The sequence below is a fragment of the Gobius niger genome (assembly GCF_951799975.1).
Source record: "Gobius niger genome assembly, chromosome: 18".
Taxonomy (NCBI): domain Eukaryota; kingdom Metazoa; phylum Chordata; class Actinopteri; order Gobiiformes; family Gobiidae; genus Gobius; species Gobius niger.
Window position 1 is genome coordinate 7,478,577 of NC_136869.1, and position 20,565 is coordinate 7,499,141.

General features: G+C 42.7%; 2 protein-coding genes across 5 annotated transcripts in view; both read left to right on the forward strand.

Annotated features, from left to right (window-relative positions):
* pld1b (phospholipase D1b) overlaps positions 1-6,396 on the forward strand; it is a 62,096-nt gene extending 55,700 nt beyond the window's left edge. For both annotated transcript variants that reach the window (XM_079576092.1, XM_079576091.1), the window contains exons 19-26: positions 138-248; positions 418-506; positions 1,650-1,763; positions 3,205-3,254; positions 4,189-4,323; positions 4,572-4,725; positions 4,956-5,073; positions 6,055-6,396. In XM_079576092.1, coding sequence (XP_079432218.1) covers positions 138-248; positions 418-506; positions 1,650-1,763; positions 3,205-3,254; positions 4,189-4,323; positions 4,572-4,725; positions 4,956-5,073; positions 6,055-6,279 — 996 coding nt within the window. In that variant the 3' untranslated portion in view covers positions 6,280-6,396. The remainder of the gene's footprint in view (positions 1-137; positions 249-417; positions 507-1,649; positions 1,764-3,204; positions 3,255-4,188; positions 4,324-4,571; positions 4,726-4,955; positions 5,074-6,054) is intronic.
* Positions 6,397-17,921: 11,525 nt separating this feature from the next.
* Positions 17,922-20,565, forward strand: part of tnikb (TRAF2 and NCK interacting kinase b) — a 68,166-nt gene continuing 65,522 nt past the window's right edge. Inside the window, exon 1 of one of the 3 annotated variants that reach the window (XM_079576087.1) lies at positions 17,922-18,108. In XM_079576087.1, coding sequence (XP_079432213.1) covers positions 18,010-18,108 — 99 coding nt within the window. In that variant the 5' untranslated portion in view covers positions 17,922-18,009. The remainder of the gene's footprint in view (positions 18,109-20,565) is intronic. The other 2 variants (XM_079576085.1, XM_079576086.1) reach the window with 2 other exon arrangements.

Sequence of the window (20,565 nt, forward strand, 5' to 3'; positions counted from 1 at the left end):
AGCCAACCCTAGATGGAATTGAGTGCCTTTTGTAAACCAGCAAAAGCGCTTTCTAAACCCTTTAACCCTGCTGCTGACTTCTCAAGCAGAGGTTTCTGTATAAATATTCATCACTGCATCTTGACCTCTTCCCTCAGATCCTGCGGTCGGCGACGGACTGGTCGGCTGGGATCAAATACCACGAGGAGTCCATCCATAACGCTTATGTCCACGCCATCAAGAACAGCAAACACTTCGTCTACATCGAGGTACGGATTGTTTTACACTGTATTAAATGGTCAACACTTAATACACAAGGTCAGCTTCAACACAGGCTAAAAATGTTTATCTCGTCCTTAAAGCGACACTGCATATAGTTTATACAGAACTGGTCAAAAGTTGTGTTGACATAGTATTTGCTCGTTTTCTCGCCTCCAGAACCAGTTTTTCATCAGCTGCGCAGACAACAAACACGTGTTCAACAGAATCGGAGACGCCATCGCCGAGCGCATCATCAGAGCGTACAGGTACCGGCTGCTCCCTCACAAACACAACGTGTGCCGAGAGTTTACCGACAGATGATTATTAATGCACAAGAGCTAATGTCAGGCTCTTATTGCAAACATGCTCTCTCAATCAATTTCCTTTAGGGGTCAATGAAGTGAACCTTACTCATGACTCGTGCTGCTTGTGTGCTCTAATGATTAGCTTTAGGTAAACACAGACTAATAATATGTATATAACATATCAAGTAAACATGGAAATCACTCAATTATAAAAAGTTGTTTTAAGAGGTTTTGCATTTTTAGTGAAGTAAAAGTTAAAATCCCTATGGAGAATTGGGACGCCTTAACCCCTGTCTAAAAAGTGGAAAAAGATCGACAAAAACCTGCTGGAAAAGCGACAATAACACAATAAAAAAGCTACAAAAACACACGACTGAAGAGTGATGAAATAGCAACAAAAATTAGATGAAAAAGTGACAAAAATGCAACAAAAAATGTCAAAAATGCAATTAAAAAAGACAAAAACACTTTAAAAATGAGACAAAAACGCGGCAAAAGAGCGACAAAAACGTGCTGGAAAAGACACAACAAAAAAGCAATAAAAACACGACTAAAGTCTGATGAAAAAGCAACAAAGAAAATTAACAAGAAAGCCACGAAAGAGCGTTAAAAAGTTGACAAAAATGCGATGAAAAAGTGTCCAAACACAGCAAAAAAACAACAAAAATGCTTTGAAAATGCAACTAGAATGTTCCGATCAGTTTTGTAGGTCAGCTGTAGCTCTAAAGGCAGGAAGCTTTTAGTTTTGCGTAAAGCCAAACTGGATTAAATAAAACAGTTAAAGCAGGGGTTAAGAGGTTAATATTAGGTTATTTGGGCTGCAAAAGTCACAGATAGGTTAATTTAATTAGTAACAGTATTCCCCAAATGCCTTTACCCCCTTGATGTGTTATATTGTACAGATACAGAATGAGTTTGATCACAGCTAATTAAATGAATTAAACTTTAGACGCTTCCTTCATTGTTTGGAAAAAGAAAACATGCAAAGCCCGTAAAGCAGAGGTCAGGCACATAAAGAAAGTTGATTGAAAGCAAATTGTAGTTCGCAGATGTTAATATAGTTTAGTTTAGTTTAATATAAATATCCATGTTTGTTTATTCCAGGGAAAAGACCAAGTACCGCGTTTACATTGTGACTCCGCTACTTCCTGGATTCGAGGGCGACATCAGCACCGGAGGAGGAAGTGCCATCCAGGCCATCATGCACTTCAACTACAGGTCAGTGCGGAAACAGCGGAAAATTAAAAAGGTTGAGTTCGTCTTTTGGTTTGAAAAAAGAGAGAGATCGGGGATAAAATTAATCTCTCATTAGCTATACCTCTCCAGTGTGTTCAAGTACAGTGTGTCACTTTGAAATGTGCTCATGGATGATCTACAATCTGGATGTTTTGTTGCTTTACCGCACAGTAATAACATGGTAGTAAGTAGTGCATTTTTCAGCTCTGTTTTCATATTAAGAAGGTACAAGCCATGTTTATGATGTATCATATTTCCATGAACTAATATAGACTGACTTGTTTCCAAAACAACTACACTTTTGAGGGCCAGACATTTCTCATCATTTTAACACCTGACAATTGTACTTACTATATGGAGCAGATTAATCCACTTTGGCTGTCAGGGCATGGCTTAAGCCCAGGATGAATGTGAATGAAAGGAACAGTTAAGTTATACTTTATTAATCTCTGTAGAGACATGAGTTCTCTGCATTTGGGCGACCTGGAGGAGCAGTGAGCTGCCAGTGTGGGCCGGCCCTCGGGGACCCATCTCCATAATGTGGAGCCAGGCTGGTGGTCAGAAACACCTGGCTGGAGGATATACCTATTGAATATGTGCTGGTCAATGGCCGTGTTGGCCAATTATAGAAATAGTTATGGCTGTTTAATTATGAAGAAGAGTCCGCAGCATAAATCCACACGATCAATATAGATCTTCATACGTTTAGAAAAAACTGTTCAAGCTCTAAACATCTTCTAAGATAAGATAAGATAAGCCTTTATTGATCTCACAGTGGAACAAATTGCTTGTTACATTCAGCTCTTAGAAAAACAGGGTGTGCAAATAGGCAGAAAATGTGAGGAAAAAACAATTAAATAGTAAATAGTGGCATCTTATATACAATGACTACCAAGGATAATGCACTAACTATAACACAGAATGTTAAAGTCAGTGTTAGCAGTGCAGGTTTACATCATAGTGCAAGTGATAAAGTGACGCAGGTAAGTGATGTAAATACAGGGATTATTGCATGTATTCTGCAAAGGGTTGTTGCACATTTTACTTTACATGGTCCACGCCCACAACTCTGCAAACAGCTGCCCACCTGTGTATGAGCAACGAGGCTCCACCCAACTCACCAACACCACGGCACTTTGGGTGTGCAGTGTAATAAAGTTACACCAACCTAACGTCACCAAATGGCTTTAATATTACTGCGCTCTGTAAACCACTAACTGGGCTGTCACCATCTTTACAGTGTAAAATCAATAAACACATGGTTTCACATTGAGTTTATCTAAGTTTGAATGCTCTGAATGCCTCTGTTCTTCTGCTCCCTTTGTAAACACTGTCCGACCTTCAGCAAACACCACACACAGACGTGCACAGTGTGACCAAAGGGGAATTCATTCTAACCTTTTGCACATTTTCTTCTCTTTAGGACGATGAACCGAGGAGACCACTCGATCATCTCACAGCTGAGGAAGGAGAGTGAGTAACCACCAGGAAAACTAACATTACACTTTACATTAAAGGCTCGACATTTACCACTCGCTCCGCTCCAGATGTGCTGCAGCTGCTCTGGTTTGAGGGTTTCGATACATTTGGGCAAAAACTGGGGTTTATTGGCCACGTTTTTCTTTGAGTTTTAAAAATAGACCTGTGGTTTTCCCCATATTACAGGACAGAGGCTCATGTGGACAAAATGATCAGTTTGAGCTGGTTAGTCATTTGATAGTTCAGTGCAAGTTCGTCTGCAGCATTATTTGTACTCTTATGTGAGTAAAAAATAGTAACTCGTACCACTGTGAGTACATTTTTGGATTAAAATCTTCACTTTGATGCATAAAATAGATGTGTTTTGTTACTTAATTCTTCATAATGATCCCTTTTTCACATTATTTCATGTTTTGATTCTCATCATTTATGTCATGACGGAAAGATGGATCAAAACAGTTACTCAACACTCAAACATATCTCTAAATTATTATATTTTCCTATTCATCTGCAGTGTTTAAAGGCACACTGTGTAACATTTTGGACTATACTCTTGCCATCAATCCAAAACATGCTCCTAATGACCAGCTCAACACAGAAAATACTACTTTTGCAGTGGGTTTTCAAAGTGGTTTGGATTTGGATGGGAATATAACCTATTTAAATCTCAAATTCTGCTGACTTTAGTCACATCTCCATGGAGACGAGCTGGAGACGCACCCGCTCTCGGTAAAGTCACAGTCATGTCTTAGTAGAGCTGAGCCGCTCACAGCAAAAGCACTTGTTTGTTTGTACATTCATGAGGTATTTTTCAATGATAAAAACATCGGTCATAAAATAAATGGTTGTATTTCAGTTTTATTTATTGGATGAATTTCTACACGGCGTGGCTTTAAGGATCTATTGTTGTATATTTGTGTGTTTGCAGTGGGAGACCAGTGGATGAACTACATCTCCATCGCGGGGCTGAGGACTCACGCCGACCTCGAGGGGAAACTGGTCACGGAGCTCATCTACGTCCACAGCAAGATGCTCATCGCCGACGACAACACCGTCATCATCGGTCAGAGACGCAACATCTGAATCTTTCACTGTGAATCCTAGTCAAACAAATACAAAATAGGCTTTCATGGGACGGGCCAGTTCATCAAGGGGTTCAGCAATGAGCAGCAGGTTTCTCTTCAAGGATCAAGTCTGTTGTCACATTTGGGATGATTTAAATTGATGTTACAGTGCCCCCTACTGGTCCTCTTCCTATATGCCTCACTAACTAATAATAATCCTTCTTCTTCTTCTCCTGCTGCTGTTCAGGCTCTGCGAACATCAACGACAGGAGCATGCTGGGTAAACGGGACAGCGAGGTGGCCGTGATCGTGGAGGACTCGGAGACGACGGACTCTGTGATGGACGGGCAGCCGTATCAGGCCGGGAAATACGGCCTGTCCATCCGACTGGAGTGCTTCAGGTGCGGCGGGAAATATTCTTCTGAAATATCAAAATCTTACCTCAATACTTTTCTCAAAATAGTGCAGCCTTTATTGTAAATCCTTAAAAACTTGGAGATGCAATTAAATTCATAACTTTCAGTATATTTTCTCTATCAAGACTCGACCGACCTCTGCTGAACTGTATGTTTACGATATATTCCTGCTATAAGGGACAAAAAGCTTCATGTAGTGCTGTTCTTCTCTTCAGGATGATCCTCGGGGCGAACGCTGACCCGACCATCGACGTCTCGGACCCGATCAGCGACACGTTTTATAAAGAGGTCTGGATGGCCACCTGCGCTCGCAACGCCACCATCTACCAGAGGGTACGGCTGCAACTTTCTGTGTCTCTGCTGTGTTTCGATAGCTGCTTTGTGGGCTTTGAGAGTTGAAAGGATGAAGGGAATGTGTGGATAGACTTTAAAGAACGATTTAGCGTGATTAAAGGGTAATATGGGCCTTTTAAAGCAACAGTGTGTTTTGTTTGTTACTGGTTTAAAAAGAATATTTAAATCACAATTCACCTTTACTGACTGACACTTTGATTTGTGCTGTTTTTATACTTCTTTAGTTGATAAATATACAAGGGAATGTTTTCAGGGAAAAGCTTGCGACCCTCCGACAATGGTTTTATGACCTGATCTTAAAGCCACTCTAAGCGATCCCCGTTTGCACCTCCCTCGCCTCGCAGGACACCCCCCACCACACGCCCGCACCGTGTAAACACAAACACGTGCAGGGATCGCAAATGTCTGAAGAAGAAGACACAGCAATAGCTAGCAGCTAAAAGTTTAGCATCATGGCAGAGGTTTACACAAAAATCCTAAACTGATAAACGTATGACCGACCTGCTCTGAATCCTCATGAAATGTCCATTTCTTTAATAATCCAACATCTACAGAGGCCGTCAGGTCTTTTTTTCCAAAGCAAAGCAGCACCGGAGGCTGAGGCGTTCAAGGGTTGCAGGAATAAAAAGCTCTGCACTATAACCATCCATCCATCTTCTTCCACTTGTCCGTTGCCAGGTCGTGGGGGCAGCTGTTGGAGTTTCCCAAATCACATTGCACCAGCCCCTTATGGCTCCTCCTGCTGGTGGTGGACGGCCTCACGATTCTCAGGCCTGTTGGTCTCTCATAAGGGGCTTCCTCACCTAGGACCTGTTTACCATGGGTCATAATTGATGAACATACATATATTTTTCTTCAAACATGAACGGCTTTTAGATCACGTACATTTCGTGAATCAATATCACACTTGCAGTATCTACACAGTATTTACTTGTATCCTGTTGTTATTTTCCGCTGCAGGTTTTCCGCTGTCTCCCGTCCAGTGACGTGCGCAGCATCACGGAGCTGGAGGGATTCCTGTCCAAACTGGGTCTGGACAAGGAGGACCCGGCCCGAGCCAGAGAGGAGCTGAAGAAGATCCGTGGGTTTGCGGTGCAATTCCCCCTGCAGTTTCTGGCCGAACAAAACCTGCTGCCCCCCATCGGCTCCAAGGAGGCCATGGTGCCGATGGAGGTCTGGACTTGAGCTGCAAGAAAGAAAAAAAAAAAACGAGAAAGTGAAACAAGAGGGTCAGACAATGTGGCGCCATCTGGAGGTTGGAGGTGAAATCAGTGGCCAATTAGCAGCAAAGCGATTCCTACATGTGTTGTATCAATCGTCGCAAATACTGTCCCAATGCCATTCGATCACAGTGGCCTCAATCTGGCGCCCCTCAGAGACTTGGTGCCCGATGCACAGAGCGTTATGAGCATATAGGAAGTCCCCCGCTCCTCACATCAGAAGTGATATGATAAGATAAGCCTTTATTGAGCCACAATGGAGACATTCACCTGTTACATTCAGCCCTCAAGAAAACACACATACAAAACAGACAGGAAATGTGCAGACAATTAAATAGTAAAATAGAGGCATCTTATATAGACCCTTTCACTGCTTACATACAGACGGCATCTCTGGAATTGCTCCATATATGGTCATGTTTGAAAACAGTTTAGGGGAAAACAATTTGGGGAAAAGTCTAAACTTTCTCTAATTATTCAAAAACTACTTTAACAAATGCTGAATTATGATTAAAGTTTTCTACTAAATAAAGATACAAAGACATGGAGAGGAGCAAAGTGGTTCAACAGCCCATAAATACATAAATAATGGAGAATGCTAACTTGATGCTTCATGTTAGCATCGGGCTAATGCTAGCGGTTAGTTAGCGCTAGCTACAACTGCCGTTTTTTCACTTCTGCTGAACAATCTGCTGTGAGAAAATATCCATACGGGCCCGATTTACACTTGACTGTACTTATGTGATAAATAAGTTCATATTCCACCAGAAAATGGCTAAAAAGAGTGAAAAATTGTGTTTTCCCCCTCGGCGAAGCCACGCCCCCTTCCCTGACGAGATGCCATCTGTATCGTTACTATGACAACAGCTACAATGGAAATAGATAGGATTCTAGCTTCCCGCCTTCCAGCTAAACCTGGAATGTTTACAAACAATTAAAGGGTCTATACAAAAGAGTGAGTGCGACCGTACTGTGGGTTAGAAATCAATATTGAAAATAAATTGCCAAATCCAGTGCCTTTTCATTTCTACAAAACCACATTTTCCTGCTCTGATTTGCACCAGAGCAGGAGCTGAAACGGGCCGTCCCACAGCGCCCCTCGTTCCCGTCCGAAAGCCTTGTAAAAAGAGGAGATTGTAGTAATAGTAAAAGGTGCCACTGGTGCAGTGTTAGGCGGGATTTTCTAAGCGTATAATATTATATAAGTCAAGGAAAACCTCTCGAATTGAAACCACGTCACATTTCATTTCAGCAACGGTGGTACTGGCTACTAGTATAGTATATAGCTCTGTCGTAGAACTAGTTTTGATCTGCTGGTAAGACTATACATATGCACCATTAGGCCTGTCACGATAACGAAATCAGAAGTTTGATTTATCGAGGCAGGAAATATCGCAATAAACGATATTATTGAAGAATTTTTATGCCTCAGAAACAAACTCTAAAGCTTAATAAATGACAGAAAAGCTTTCTTTGAAAAGTACTTATCATGCATTAAACATGAACACAATGACTTCGGGTAAAAAATGAAGTACAACATTAGAAAAATGGGTGAAAATGCAAATAAATGTACTGACGGTAAATATTGAGCCCAGAATGTTTTGTTTATCTGTCATTTATTGAACGACAAGTCTAGTATTTATCGTGACAACCCTATTCACCATGAAATTGACACTTCCTATGTGAAACCTCCAAGATGGCGTCACATCCGACTCCCCAAAGCCAATGAACAGAGAAGAACTCGAAGGGAAACAAAGTTAAATCCATCTGCGGAGCCTGATGGAAGAAACAGTGAAGGAAACACTATGCAACAGTGGGGGCAGTGAACGCAGCCCTAACGACTGACACTAAAAAAGTGAATTTGAAGCCTTTTTTTGTTGTTTTGTTTTATTTTTTGTTTCGACAAAGTGCCAAAGACATTGCTCTCCTTCGTCTCACTGTGGATTTAAGCCTGAAGTGACCTGCTCTAAAAAGTCTAACTCCAAACCAGTTTCTGTTTACACTGCGCTGCGTTCCATGGACAGACCAAACGTGGGAAATTTAAGCTATTGTTCATCCTACACTCCTTAATTTAAATGTGTGTTTTTTTCTGTGGTATGTTTCTGCGAATCACTGATCGGGTGTATAGATAGCCTACAGACAGCATCTTTGGAATTGCTCTCATATGGTCATGTTTGGGGCAGTTAGAGGAGGAAAAAAGGGGGAAAAATACATTAACAAATGCTCAATTATGAATATATTATCTAATAAACAAAGATACAGACACATAGAAAGAAGCAAAGTGGTTCAACAGCCTTTAAATACTTATAAAACAGACAATGCTAACTAGGAAGCTAACATTAGCTTCATGTCACAAGCTAACATTAGTGACAAGTGCTGTTTTCTTCGCTTCTACTGAACAATTTGCAGTGAAAAAACATCCATTATGAACCAATTTTGGCTTGGCCTTATTGGTGTGTGATAAATATGTTTCTAAAACTGCTAAAAACAGTGAAAAATTGACTCTGTGTCTGTACATAATGAAATAGATGGTAGTTGCCATAGTAACCAAAATTTTGCTCAAGTAACCAATGTTTTGTTGTTATAAATGGCCCTATATATGAAATGTAGTTGCCTTAAGCGGCACATGAGGACACAAGCCCTAGTGATTTGAAAGCTAAGAACCTCCAGAGTTCAAGCCATAGCCACAGGAGGCTTCACGAGCACTAACGTTACAATTGTTAAACATGTGATTTGGACATGTTTACCTCTTATCTTGGGACACAGATGGTCGTGTTTATGAAATACTTCCCCCAAAATGTTAAACACCGCCCCTTTAAAGCTGCATTGTCTTTAACCATAAAAGAAAGTGGGAAGTCTCAATGATCAGGACTTATGATCACTCAAACTTTATCATTCTGTATCCATTGATTTGCAGAAACATCACCTGCTTCTCTGTCGGGGATGCCTTGTGTTATTAAAATCTGTACAATCAGATTATCCTTAAACGCATCATTATTTATGCTTACTACTGTTTACATTGCTTCACATGTTTCACGAGCTGCTTTATGTTTCCCGTCTAAGATAATGTTATTATGAGAAGAGACCTTTATTTTGAAATCATCGTTGTTTACATGGAATGATCTGTGTCATTGACGTCCATTGTCATTAAATCTTGGGTAATTTTTTTTTCTACTTTGTGTCTGAATTTTGCATTGTACTTGTTCCACACATCATTGCATATTTTAATTCTCTGAAAAGTCGCTATTAGCTATTTTTTTTCAGTCACTGCATGTGTTTTGGCAATCACTCTCCACTCTCTGTATATATTTCTATGCTCTCCACTTGTTTAATCACTTTAATGCCGTTTAGCACAGTCTCTGTCCTGGTTTTGTTCCGCTTTAATCCTGATCTGGGCCTCTTTCAATTCCATTACAAAGAATCTTAAAATATCAACCCGCATTTTCAAATTCTGACACTTATTTTAGATTTAAAGACCTAGACACCTATGAACTAAAATGGCTTCATAGATAAAATATTCAGTGTAGAAATCAGAAAGTCTTAAACTGTAAAACTGCAACACTGTAACTTTTTATCCAGTAAATAGAATACATACAAGCATTTATTTGATTAGAGATATTGTTATTGTTGGAAAATATATAAAAATGACAGACGGCATCGCGTGGCTTCGCCGAGGGGGAAAGAGGATCTTCTGGGAAACACAGTTTTTCACCCATTTTGGCCATTTTCTGGTGAAATATTAACTTATTTATCACATACAAATAAAGTGAAGTATAAATCGGGTCAATATGGATGTTTATTCACAGCATATTGTTCAGTAGAAGCGAAAAAATGGCAGTAGTAGCTCACGCTAGCTAGCACTGGCACGATGCTAACATGTAGCATCATGTTAGCATTCTCCATTATTTATGTATTTATGGGCTGTTGAACCACTTTGCTCCTCCCCATGTCTTTCTTGTCTTATCGGATATTTATTTAGTAGAAAACTATATTCATAATTCAGCGTTTGTTAAAGTAGTTTTTGAATAACTAGAGAAAGTTTAGATTTTGCCGTCTGTATAAACCTCTCTCCTAACATTTGACTAACTTTACTGGGAGCGTCTCCAGCTCGTCTCCATGGAGATATTGACAAAAGGCAGCCATATTTGAGATTAATAAAGGTTAGGTCCTCATCCAAATCCATTCTTTGATAACCCACTGTAAAAAATAGTATTTCCAAGCTGGTTTTTAGGAGTTTGTATTGGATTGGCAACAGTGTAGTCCAAAAAGTTACAGAGTGTGCCTTTAACCTAGCTCAGACAACGCTAACTAAGCCTAAACTTGACTAAAATAGCTAAAAACCAACCACATTAAGTCTTAGCATGAACGTTATTAGATAAGATAGTATCAAATCGTTTCTCATTCTGATTTTTAAACTTAGGAGACCGCAAATTATCAAAAAATCAAAACTTAGCACTAGCATACATTTTTCAGTGTATTTTGACTGTCTATTCCCTGCATGGCTTTGTGCTACTTTTGGGACATTTTAAACGCATGACTCCGCCCACTCCTCTCAACGCATGAGCCTGATTGGTCACGTCCTGTTACTGTTCACTTGCCTTTGAGTGTTTGATGGCTGTTTTTTCTACCTCTGTTCCTCAGAGTATCTTTATTTACTTACGGATACGCCATAAAAACAAGCGACTCTGACTCCAACGTTTACAAAGTCGCATATGATCAGTTTAAACGGACACCAGTGTCTGTTAGCTAAAGGATTATGCAAAAATGTAGAATATTTTAACTTGTTGGCTTATGATTTCACCCATAGTTAAGTGATTTGTTATTTGTTGTGATCTACGGAATCTACAAGTGAGCCCGAGAAACGCAGAATGGATAGTTTTGCTCCCAATAACAAGAAGGTGTTGGATTCTTGGACCACCATGTTAGTTAATATGAGTTTCAAGAAATCTGTCCAATATACTTTTTTGTGACCCAGTCGCTTTATGGGAGATTAAGATGGTGCTTTTACTTTCGATCATGGAGGAAGCATATTAAGAAGACATTTAAAGGGACTATACGGAGTTTAAAATGTTAAATTTATGTAATTTCCTCCCCCTACATGTTCCAGGCATGTCCTAATGTGTAGAATAAGCCCAGACCTGTTCACCACAACTGCCTCTAAAATCCTGCACTGTCACTCAAAAATAATAAAATAAATATAGAAGGTGCAGTAACACGTATGACCTGAGGTGGCAGTAGTGAGTATAAGATGGCCAACATGCATCTAATTTTGTTGAAATTTCGGACTTTTTGCAGTATACAGTTATTTGAACACACACGTTACATACTACTACTACTATTACATCATCTCAAATCCTTCCTCAAATATATTTCCTGAATCCAAATTCCGCAATACCCACAAAAATCAAGCAAAGAGGTAAAAACCCAAAATCAAATTAAGCAGCAGGATCTTGTGGAGTTTGTTTGTTCTCCCTGTATGTGCATGTACTTCCCTGAAAAGGAGATTCTGAATCTCATCTACACATCTGTAACGCCAAATAAACAAATGTACAGGTTCCCAAACTCTCCAGGTCAACACCTCAAAATCACCAGACCAACAACTCTAGAACCCCTGAACATCTCAGATGCAAAACATTTAAAGTTTGGTTCATTATAGAGACTAGATGCAAGTTGGTCATTTTATACTCACTACTGCCACCACAGGTCATATGTGTTATTGCAAGTTCTATATCAAGCTCATGCATGACGACAATTCGGGCCCGAAGTGACACCTTTTTGAGTGACAGTTCATGATTTTAGAGGCAGTTGTGGTGAACAGGTCTGAGCTCATTCTACACATTAGAACATTTAGAGCAGGGGTGTCCAAACTGTTTTCATGGGGGGCCGCATACTGAAGCGTACACAGGGTGAAGGGCCATAGATGCCGCAAAACCTTTGACTAGCAGAGGTTTAAATTGCGCCCCACACCTTTATTTCTGCTCAAAACCTTCATGCCAGCTCTGTCTCACAGTAAAAGGTTAGGTGTTTGCTTAGAATTGTGTAGAATTATTACATTTCAAATAAAAAGGACTATCTCTGATGATGTGTCCCGATTCAGCAAGAAGGCAGAGGGCCACCAAAAATTGGTCTGAGGGCCGCATTTGGCCCCCGGGCCGCACTTTGGACACCCCTGATTTAGAGGGAGGAAAATACATAATTTTAACATTTTAAACTCCGTATGGTCACTTTAAAGAGAGTTTAAAAATGTTCAAACTAAATATTTTCCTTAAATACTTAGTTTAATATAGAACCTGCAGTTACAAGTAAGACCTGAGGAGGCAGTAGTGAGCATAAAATGGCCAACTTGCATCAAACCCCTTTAAAGGTGAATTATGCAACTTTTTATGTGGAAAACAAAGTATAGTGACCTAGCGGCCGCATGAGTGGTCAGCATGGCGCCTGTTTATTTGGAGAACTATGTCTGAATTTCCCCCATTTTGAGAATCCCTGCTTTATTTTGATTTTTGTTGGGAAACTTGCCGATAGGCTACCAAGAAATCCCAAACACTACTGGTACCTATGACGCCATTATGAAACAAGAGTGTAATAAAATATGATGATCACGTGACTGAAAGATTGATCTGTATCTTGAACATTGTTAAACGTGTGTTGTTAAATGTGAAGCATGGGATGTCGTGGATCTTATGGCTGTAACTGTTCTCTCTCGTGTCTTTGTAAAATGCACTATTTGCACAGACTGTTCGCGAGACCTTGGCACTCGCTGTCACGCGTTGCTTCTTGTAAATCAAATGAATAAAGCAAGTTTTAATACGACATTAATGAATCCACGTCCTCCTCGTGTTATGATACAATCTCAACGTGATGCATTCAAGTTTGGAGCCAGTGTTGTTCGATGGGCCTCGTCTTTTCTAATAAATGTTTCAGCTTCATCGTTTTCATGAATTATCAAACGCCCGCCCTCATACTATTAAATCGCTTTGCAATAAATGATAAATGATAAGTCTGAGAAATAATATTGCTCGTCCTTTAATCTTTCATAATCTCCCCAGGATAATTTCCTTCCATCTTCTTATCACAGAGGCTGTAATGAGGAGCTGCCACTCACTGGAGGCTCATCTGTGCCGCAGCGCCCGCCGCGTCCACTGGGGGGCGCAACAGGCGCAGATATGGAAATGGGTGTCGACCGAGCCCCAGACAGAAGCGGCCGAATAATGTGTCTGAAATGCCCATATTTGGTATTTAGACTGGGCAGAATATTTACTCACCTCAACTTTAAAATATTTACTCAGATGCATGTAAAAAGTAGTGACCAAAATGAATTTAAAAAAAGTACTTGGAAAAAATGTTACTTGAGTATGGTGAGTAACTGTTTGAGTGTAAAAGTCTGATTTTTTTCCCCCCATTGTGACAAAAATGTTGAGAAACGAAACTTGTAATGACTTGTAATGTAAAAAGAAAAAAGAAAAAAGATTTAGATTAATTAATTAAGTTCATATCCAGTACAAGTGGTAGTGTGGTTCCTTACAGACACACAGCATTTAGTCACAGGTGGAGGGACCAAGATTTGGAACAGCATAAAAATTCAACAAAAAGTGACAAAAATTCAACAAAAAGTGACAAAAATTCAACAAAAAAGTGACAAAAATTCAACAAAAAGTGACAAAATTTCAACAAAAAAGTGACAAAAATTCAACAAAAAAATGTCAAAAATTCAACAACAAAATGACAAAAATTCAACAAAAATGTGACAAAAACTCAACAATAATGTGCCAAAAATTCAACAAAAATTCAACAAAAATTCAACAAAAATTCAACAAAAATTCAACAAAAATTCAACAAAAACTCAACAAAAAGTGACAAAAATTCAACAAAAAAGTGACAAAAATTCAACAAAAAAAACAACAAAACTATGACAAAAAATGCAGCAACTTGACAAAAAGTTGCAATCACTTTGTAGGTCTCAGCTTTCAAATGAGGCGTTACATTGTTGCTCTCCAGCCGAGAAGCTTTTAGATTTGGGTAAAGCCGAGCTGGCGAAAATGCGCTCCGTTAAGGTTAAGGTAAGTGCACATTTACGCTAATTTGGGCCAGGATGGTCAGAGTCCAGGGCCCAGACGAGTCGCTTGCCAAGCCGAGTCCCGCTGCAGGTGAGACGTCAGAGAGGTGAGAGGGCAGGTGATGCGGAAAAGGCCCCTTTAGGACACATACCCCACCTCCCCCACCTCGCCAAAGTAGCAGCAGTCGTATTAGTGCAGTTGCAGTAGTAGCCACAGTAAAAGAGACTTGAGAGTTTCATGCAAAGTTAATTTATTTGAGTACTACAGAGATGTAACCTCCCGGCTGGTCGCTCCTCAGTGTTGGGTGTGTCTGTTGCAGTGACAGGAGCGGCGTGTGAAGAGAAAACCTGCCTGAACAAGTCGTCTGTTCACAGGCTCAGAGGAGGAGGACGAGGAGGAGGAGGAGGAGGAGGAGGAGCCACTCAAACAGTCCCAGGTGAGGCCAGGACACATACTGTGTAGATGATGGTTTTACAGGCTGTGTCTTCTGGGCCTCTTGTGTTTAATGGATGTCGTTTTGCAGGCAATAAAAACACACAAAAAACATGAAGCTTCTGGCAGTTAAAAAATCATTTGGTTTTGAAATATTAAGTTAAAAAGTAAAGCCACTGCTCCCTCATGTCAAGCAGAACCAGCAAAGACCAGGATTTTTGACATAGGGCCTCATTTCCTAGTTAGTGAGTGTTGCTGATTTCTGGAGATATATATATATTTTTGCAGTCCTTATATTTGAAGGTTTAGTGGCGCTAGGCTAGTGCATGTCTATGGTAACTACTAGCCTGCATTAAAAACAGTCTGACTCGCTCCACAGTGCACCTGAGGCAAATCACTTATAACACCAGACTAACCATATAAATGTCTGTGTCGATAGAATAATTTTAACCTTTTGCAATTAAAAGAACTTATATTTGAGCAGCATCAGCCTCGTGGTTGTATAAGCTACACAGCGGTGGAGGGATCTGCTAGAAACTAGTCCCTCAAAATGTGGCAATTCATGTGATGCAAGGTCAGTTATATTTCAGAGATTATTCCATTGACACAGACATTTATATGGTTTCAGACTGTTTTTAATGCAGGCTAACTGATACCATAGACATACACTAGCCTAGCACTAGCCTAGCACTAGCCTAGCACCACTAAACTCTTCAAATATAAGGACTGCATGAATAATGAAAAAAAATCTCCAGGAATTAACAACACTCTGGATAACTAGGAAATGAAGCCCTATGTCAAAAATCCTGAAATATCCCTTTAAATAATGTTAAAGGCGCACTGTGAAACTGTGTAATCAAAAAATGGAGTTGTATGAGGACCTGTTCTATCATAAAATAAATGCTTGTATTTTGATTGTTTTTTTTATTGGGTGAAATTTCATGCTGTGTGGCCTTAAGTGTTGGCAATGAATCCAGTTTATAGGAAACTTTCAGACGTTTCTTAAATCCTCCAGGGCCTTTCAATAAAAGCTCAAAGCTAAAAGGTTAAAAATCCATATAGAACAAAACCAGTGAGTTTAGAATTATGTGGTGCCACAGGAGGAAACTCTATTTTCGGAGCCAGGCTTTTAAGTGTTTTTTTTTTCACGTGTAAAGTCCTGATATGGATTCCATGTCATCAAACTATGGGAAGGCTCTCATTCGTCCAGGTAATGAAAACTAAATCGTTGACTGGACTGGGTTAGGTTGAGTTGAGGACGTTTCACTTCTATTCACAGAAGCTTCTTCTTAAAGGGGGGGTATTCGTCACCAGCCGAGTAACCAACCACTGCTCCTCAGCAGAACCCCCTCCCCACTGATGCCACAGACAGCGTGTGGAGGGGGCGTGTCGGAAAGGGTCAGAGGTTCTTAAAGAGACAGACGCCTATTTCAAGACATTCGCTACAGCCATTTTGAGAGAGCGATTTTATACAAGGCAGTTATTCTAATTTACTGCATTTACAGACCAACAGAAGGTTTGGTCATCATTGTAGTGTGATATAGACTGGTAGCCTGATAAACCACACCCACTTCTTTCTGCACGAAAGAAGGTGGATGTGGCCACGCACAGACAAGTTGTTGATTGGCGGCTAAGGCCGAGCCGAACCAATCACGACCGTCACAGAGAATTGAGAAGGTTACGTCACTCGCTGCACCTCTATGTTTTTAGTTCAATTAACGTTAACATCAGCCAAAACTAATCATTGGATGAAGTAGTCAAGGATTTAGCCTCGCGTTCTCCGCGTGAGTTTATAGTCACTTCATATTTTTTAAATTGGACACAGCTGTCGTCACGTCCGCTAATCGCTAATTGGTTTATTTCACTGACAATCTGTGCGCGTTAGGCCCGCCCGTTCAAACTGCTCCAATTGCTCCGTGACCAGACTAATTCCCTGCATGGAATGGACAGGGAAGAGTATGGCAGAGCCAGGCAAATATGTGATTGGAAAAAGCATAACACCCCCTCTTTATAGGCGCATTATGCAACTTTTTATGCAGAAAGAAAGTTGAAAATTGTACATGTTTTACCTTGTAGTGACCCAGCGGCTGGATGAGCGGTCAGCATGGCGACTTTACTTTCGATCACGTAGGTCTCTATGACGCTCCAGGATCAATTGTTTTGCAGGTAAGCAGTGAAACCTTCCAAACAATTGAACCTAGAGACCACTGTGATGGAAAGTAAAGGCGCCATGCTGACCACTCACAGTCTCTAGGTCACTACAAGGTCAAATACGCACAAATATTCTGGCATAAAAAGTTGCATAATGCACCTTTAACTCCTGTGGTCAGAAAATGACAATGTATCCAAGCTAGAGCGGTTTCATGTAAGACTCGGGCCCAGGAGGAGGGAACCACACCCGGCAACCAACTGCTCCAAGTTTTGTTTTTACAGTATCACTCAATTAGCAAGTCTTTGTTACTCTCCTCAACCCAACCCAGTCCAGTCGACGGTTCAAGCTCCACAATTACGTCCTGGTGCAGCAACATGAAAACTCTTGCGCAGACTTGACTTGAACCAAAACTGCTGACTCCGCATCCCCTGCTCCTGTAACCCGCGTGATCCCCCGTAACGCAAACTAATACGTGGTTATCGGTTATGACATCGTGACCTTTTTCCCCTGGGAGACCCTGCACCCGCGCGCGCACCTCTCTCCGTTTCCAGGGCGCTGCCGTCATGAGGTGAGGGCGTCTCCTGCCGAGCGCGCAGCCTCGTCACGCACACACAGGCCACTCCCAGGCGCACACAGACGCACGGGGGAGACGTACAGACGGGAGCTGGTTCTCGCCGAGGAGGAGGACTATGTAGCAGCAGCAGCGGCGGCAGCAGCAGCAGCAGTGAACCGCGGAGAGGAGCGTCATGTAGCGGGACCGGGACTATCTTTTAACCCCCCCCTTGTGTTTCCACCTTCTTGTGATTTTATATTTTTGGATGCACCTCTCGCTTTTCCCTGGAGGCAGCAGTAGCAGCAGCAGCAGCAGCAGCAGGAGCAGCAGCGCGCCGGACACACGCACACACACACACGGGGCCGGCCGGGGGGTGGAGGAGGAGAGGAGAGGCGAGGAGAGAGGGGGGGGGGGGGGGATCTCTTCTGAACTGACGGCGGCGGCGGCGGCGAGCGGGAGCGGGACAGGAGGAGCCGCGGGTTACGGGGGGATCCTTTTTCGATGGTTTTTCCTGCGCCCGTCTTGAGATCCGCAGAGAGCACGATGGCGAGCGACTCCCCCGCGAGGAGTCTGGACGAAATTGACCTGTCTGCGCTTCGGGTATGCACACCAGCACCCGCACGAGCACCTATCCATCGTAGCGCACACACACACACACACACACACACACACACACACACACACACACACACACATACACGCCTTGCCTTTTACCTCCAAAGCGAAAGCCACTTCCACCCCTCCCCGCCCTCCTCTCTCTCAGTCCCTTCGTTGCTTCACATCCCCTGCTCGGCTCTTGCGTGTGAGGGCGCGCGCACGGCCCGAGGAGAGGGTGTAAAAGAGTGCGCGCGGGCAGACAGAGGGACCGTGTCTTCTTTGCCGATGATGTGCAGTGGTTTCCAAATGAGCCTCAGCCAAAAAAAAGAGCATCTCCCATTATCACAGCGCACCCGTGTCTTCTGTTCGTTTAGCCCCCCCTCCCGATCCGGTCCAAGTTTCAGCCCCGCAGCCCGGAGTTATTATTATGGCCCCAGTGCTGCTCCAGGATCTGGATTAGTCCCGGTTTATTCATGCTCCGGGTCCTCGCACAGATTATAGCCTCGTGGAAAACAGCCACGTTCGGGGTTTTAGCTGCGGTTTAGCTGAGATGGATCGCTGTGCCCCATTTTTCGCACCTGGATCGAGTCCCTGCATAGCTCTGTGGTGTGAGAGGCTTCGTGGCTTATTGCTCACGGCTGAGAGGCTGTCACTGCTGTAGTCAGGCCTAGTTTACTCCGGTTGTGGATTGGTGAGAGAGATGTGCCCGTTTGGATCCGTTCGTAGGCCGTGTTTTGGTGAATGGTTTGGCACCTGATCCAGTCCCCGGTGTTAGACATGATGTCATGTGTTTTTGAAAAGTGTTACGTTGCTGTATTGATGTCTGAATTGCAGAGTCTATTTGTGGAAGCGGCCTCGGCAGAAGCGGGTCGTAAACGCATTAAAAACAGCGTCCTTATATTGAACCGGTGCGTAACGTGCTCTTTGAGGAGATGCATTTATGAACCATCAAGTCTTTGTGGACAAAAGGAGCCACTTAAGCGCCAGAGCAGCATCAGAGCAGCATCAGAGCAGCACGAGCGCACAATGAGGAGCCTCTGTCATTAAGCAGCGTCTCCGTGACCTGTCAGCTGAAGTGCGCTGCGCTGAAGCGGATGTGGCGCTGCTTTTTGGCGCAACAGAGACTGAAGGAATCAGGGCGAAGCGTCAGTGTCGCGGCTTGTTTGTTGTTGCTGCTTTTTCCTCAACAACTGGCGCGTGATGTGACGTGAGCTTCTGCTGCCGCTCACCGCGTGCAGGCACGTGCGCGTGCGCGAGCCTGGATAATAGGCCGCCGTGTCTGTGAATGTGGGGCAGTTGATAAGCTCTGCTCAGCCGCGGCTTGACACACTCTCCTCACTTTTACTCGCTTTCACACTCGTGCACGCGCACCGGTAGACACGCGGAGCACCGGTACACGCGCGCACGCTCCGAGCAGAGCCGCAACAAGAGCGCGTTCCGCCATTTCGTGATGTGATGGTGGCGACAGCAGCATCAGCAGCGAGCAGCAGGACGCGCGCGGATGTGCGCTCGTGGCAGCGTGTCTGTGTGCGCGAGGAGACAGTGCAGGAATGTGCGCGTGGCACAACGCAGGACATCAAGTGCTATAGACATTAATGGGTTGGAGAGTGCAGCTGAGTTAGTTCAAGTGAAAGGGTCAAGTCTCATCTCTGTCTCTGAGGAATAGGACACATGAGTCAGTGTCCATCATGAGGAGCCGGGCTGAGGAGACACTCATTTAGGATTTAGACCAAGGGCTTCAGACCTTTCAGTTCTCCATGAGCAGGTCATAGCTCATGCAGACTATGACCTGATATAGACACACACAGAGCATTATAATGATTTCAAATTGTCATTAATGGTAAAATACCTTAAACTGTTCAAGGTACATGATGCAGATACTGAAAACATTTTGAACATCCCTCTGCAGCGTCCCATTCAAGAGCCGCTATTCAGACACTTAAGATCGGTTTGTTGTTGAAAATTGCAGAGAACTCCGCCGCACTTCAGTTTGACCTTGAGCAGAAAGGTGAACCTGTTTTGAAGAATAATCCCCAAATCTGTGTTTGAATGTCCATAACACAGGGCTGTTGTCTGTTGCCGTAAACCTTGAGCCGCTAATCCCTGGTGCACCTTCAAAGTTATAGGGAAATAAAAGGTCCCTCTGAGTTGGTAAACTTTGGCATTAAACCCCGACGGGATTAGAGATGTCAGCAGGCTGTGGAGACGTATCTGAAACTGGAGGGACCCTCTTTCGTGCTCAAAAAGCCAGACCACACTCCGACAGTCGTCACATGGAGTAATTAATGAAGTTTCTCCGAGTTTTACAGTTGATTTCTACGCCGTTTCCTGAAGAGCCGTTCTTAAAGGCTCGGTTAGCGTCAATCAGGTCCTTGTGGGGGATAATACTGTAGTTCTCAGAGGCAGGTGAAACTCCACAGGTATGTAACCGGAGAGCACCAGGGTCACATACCGACTAAA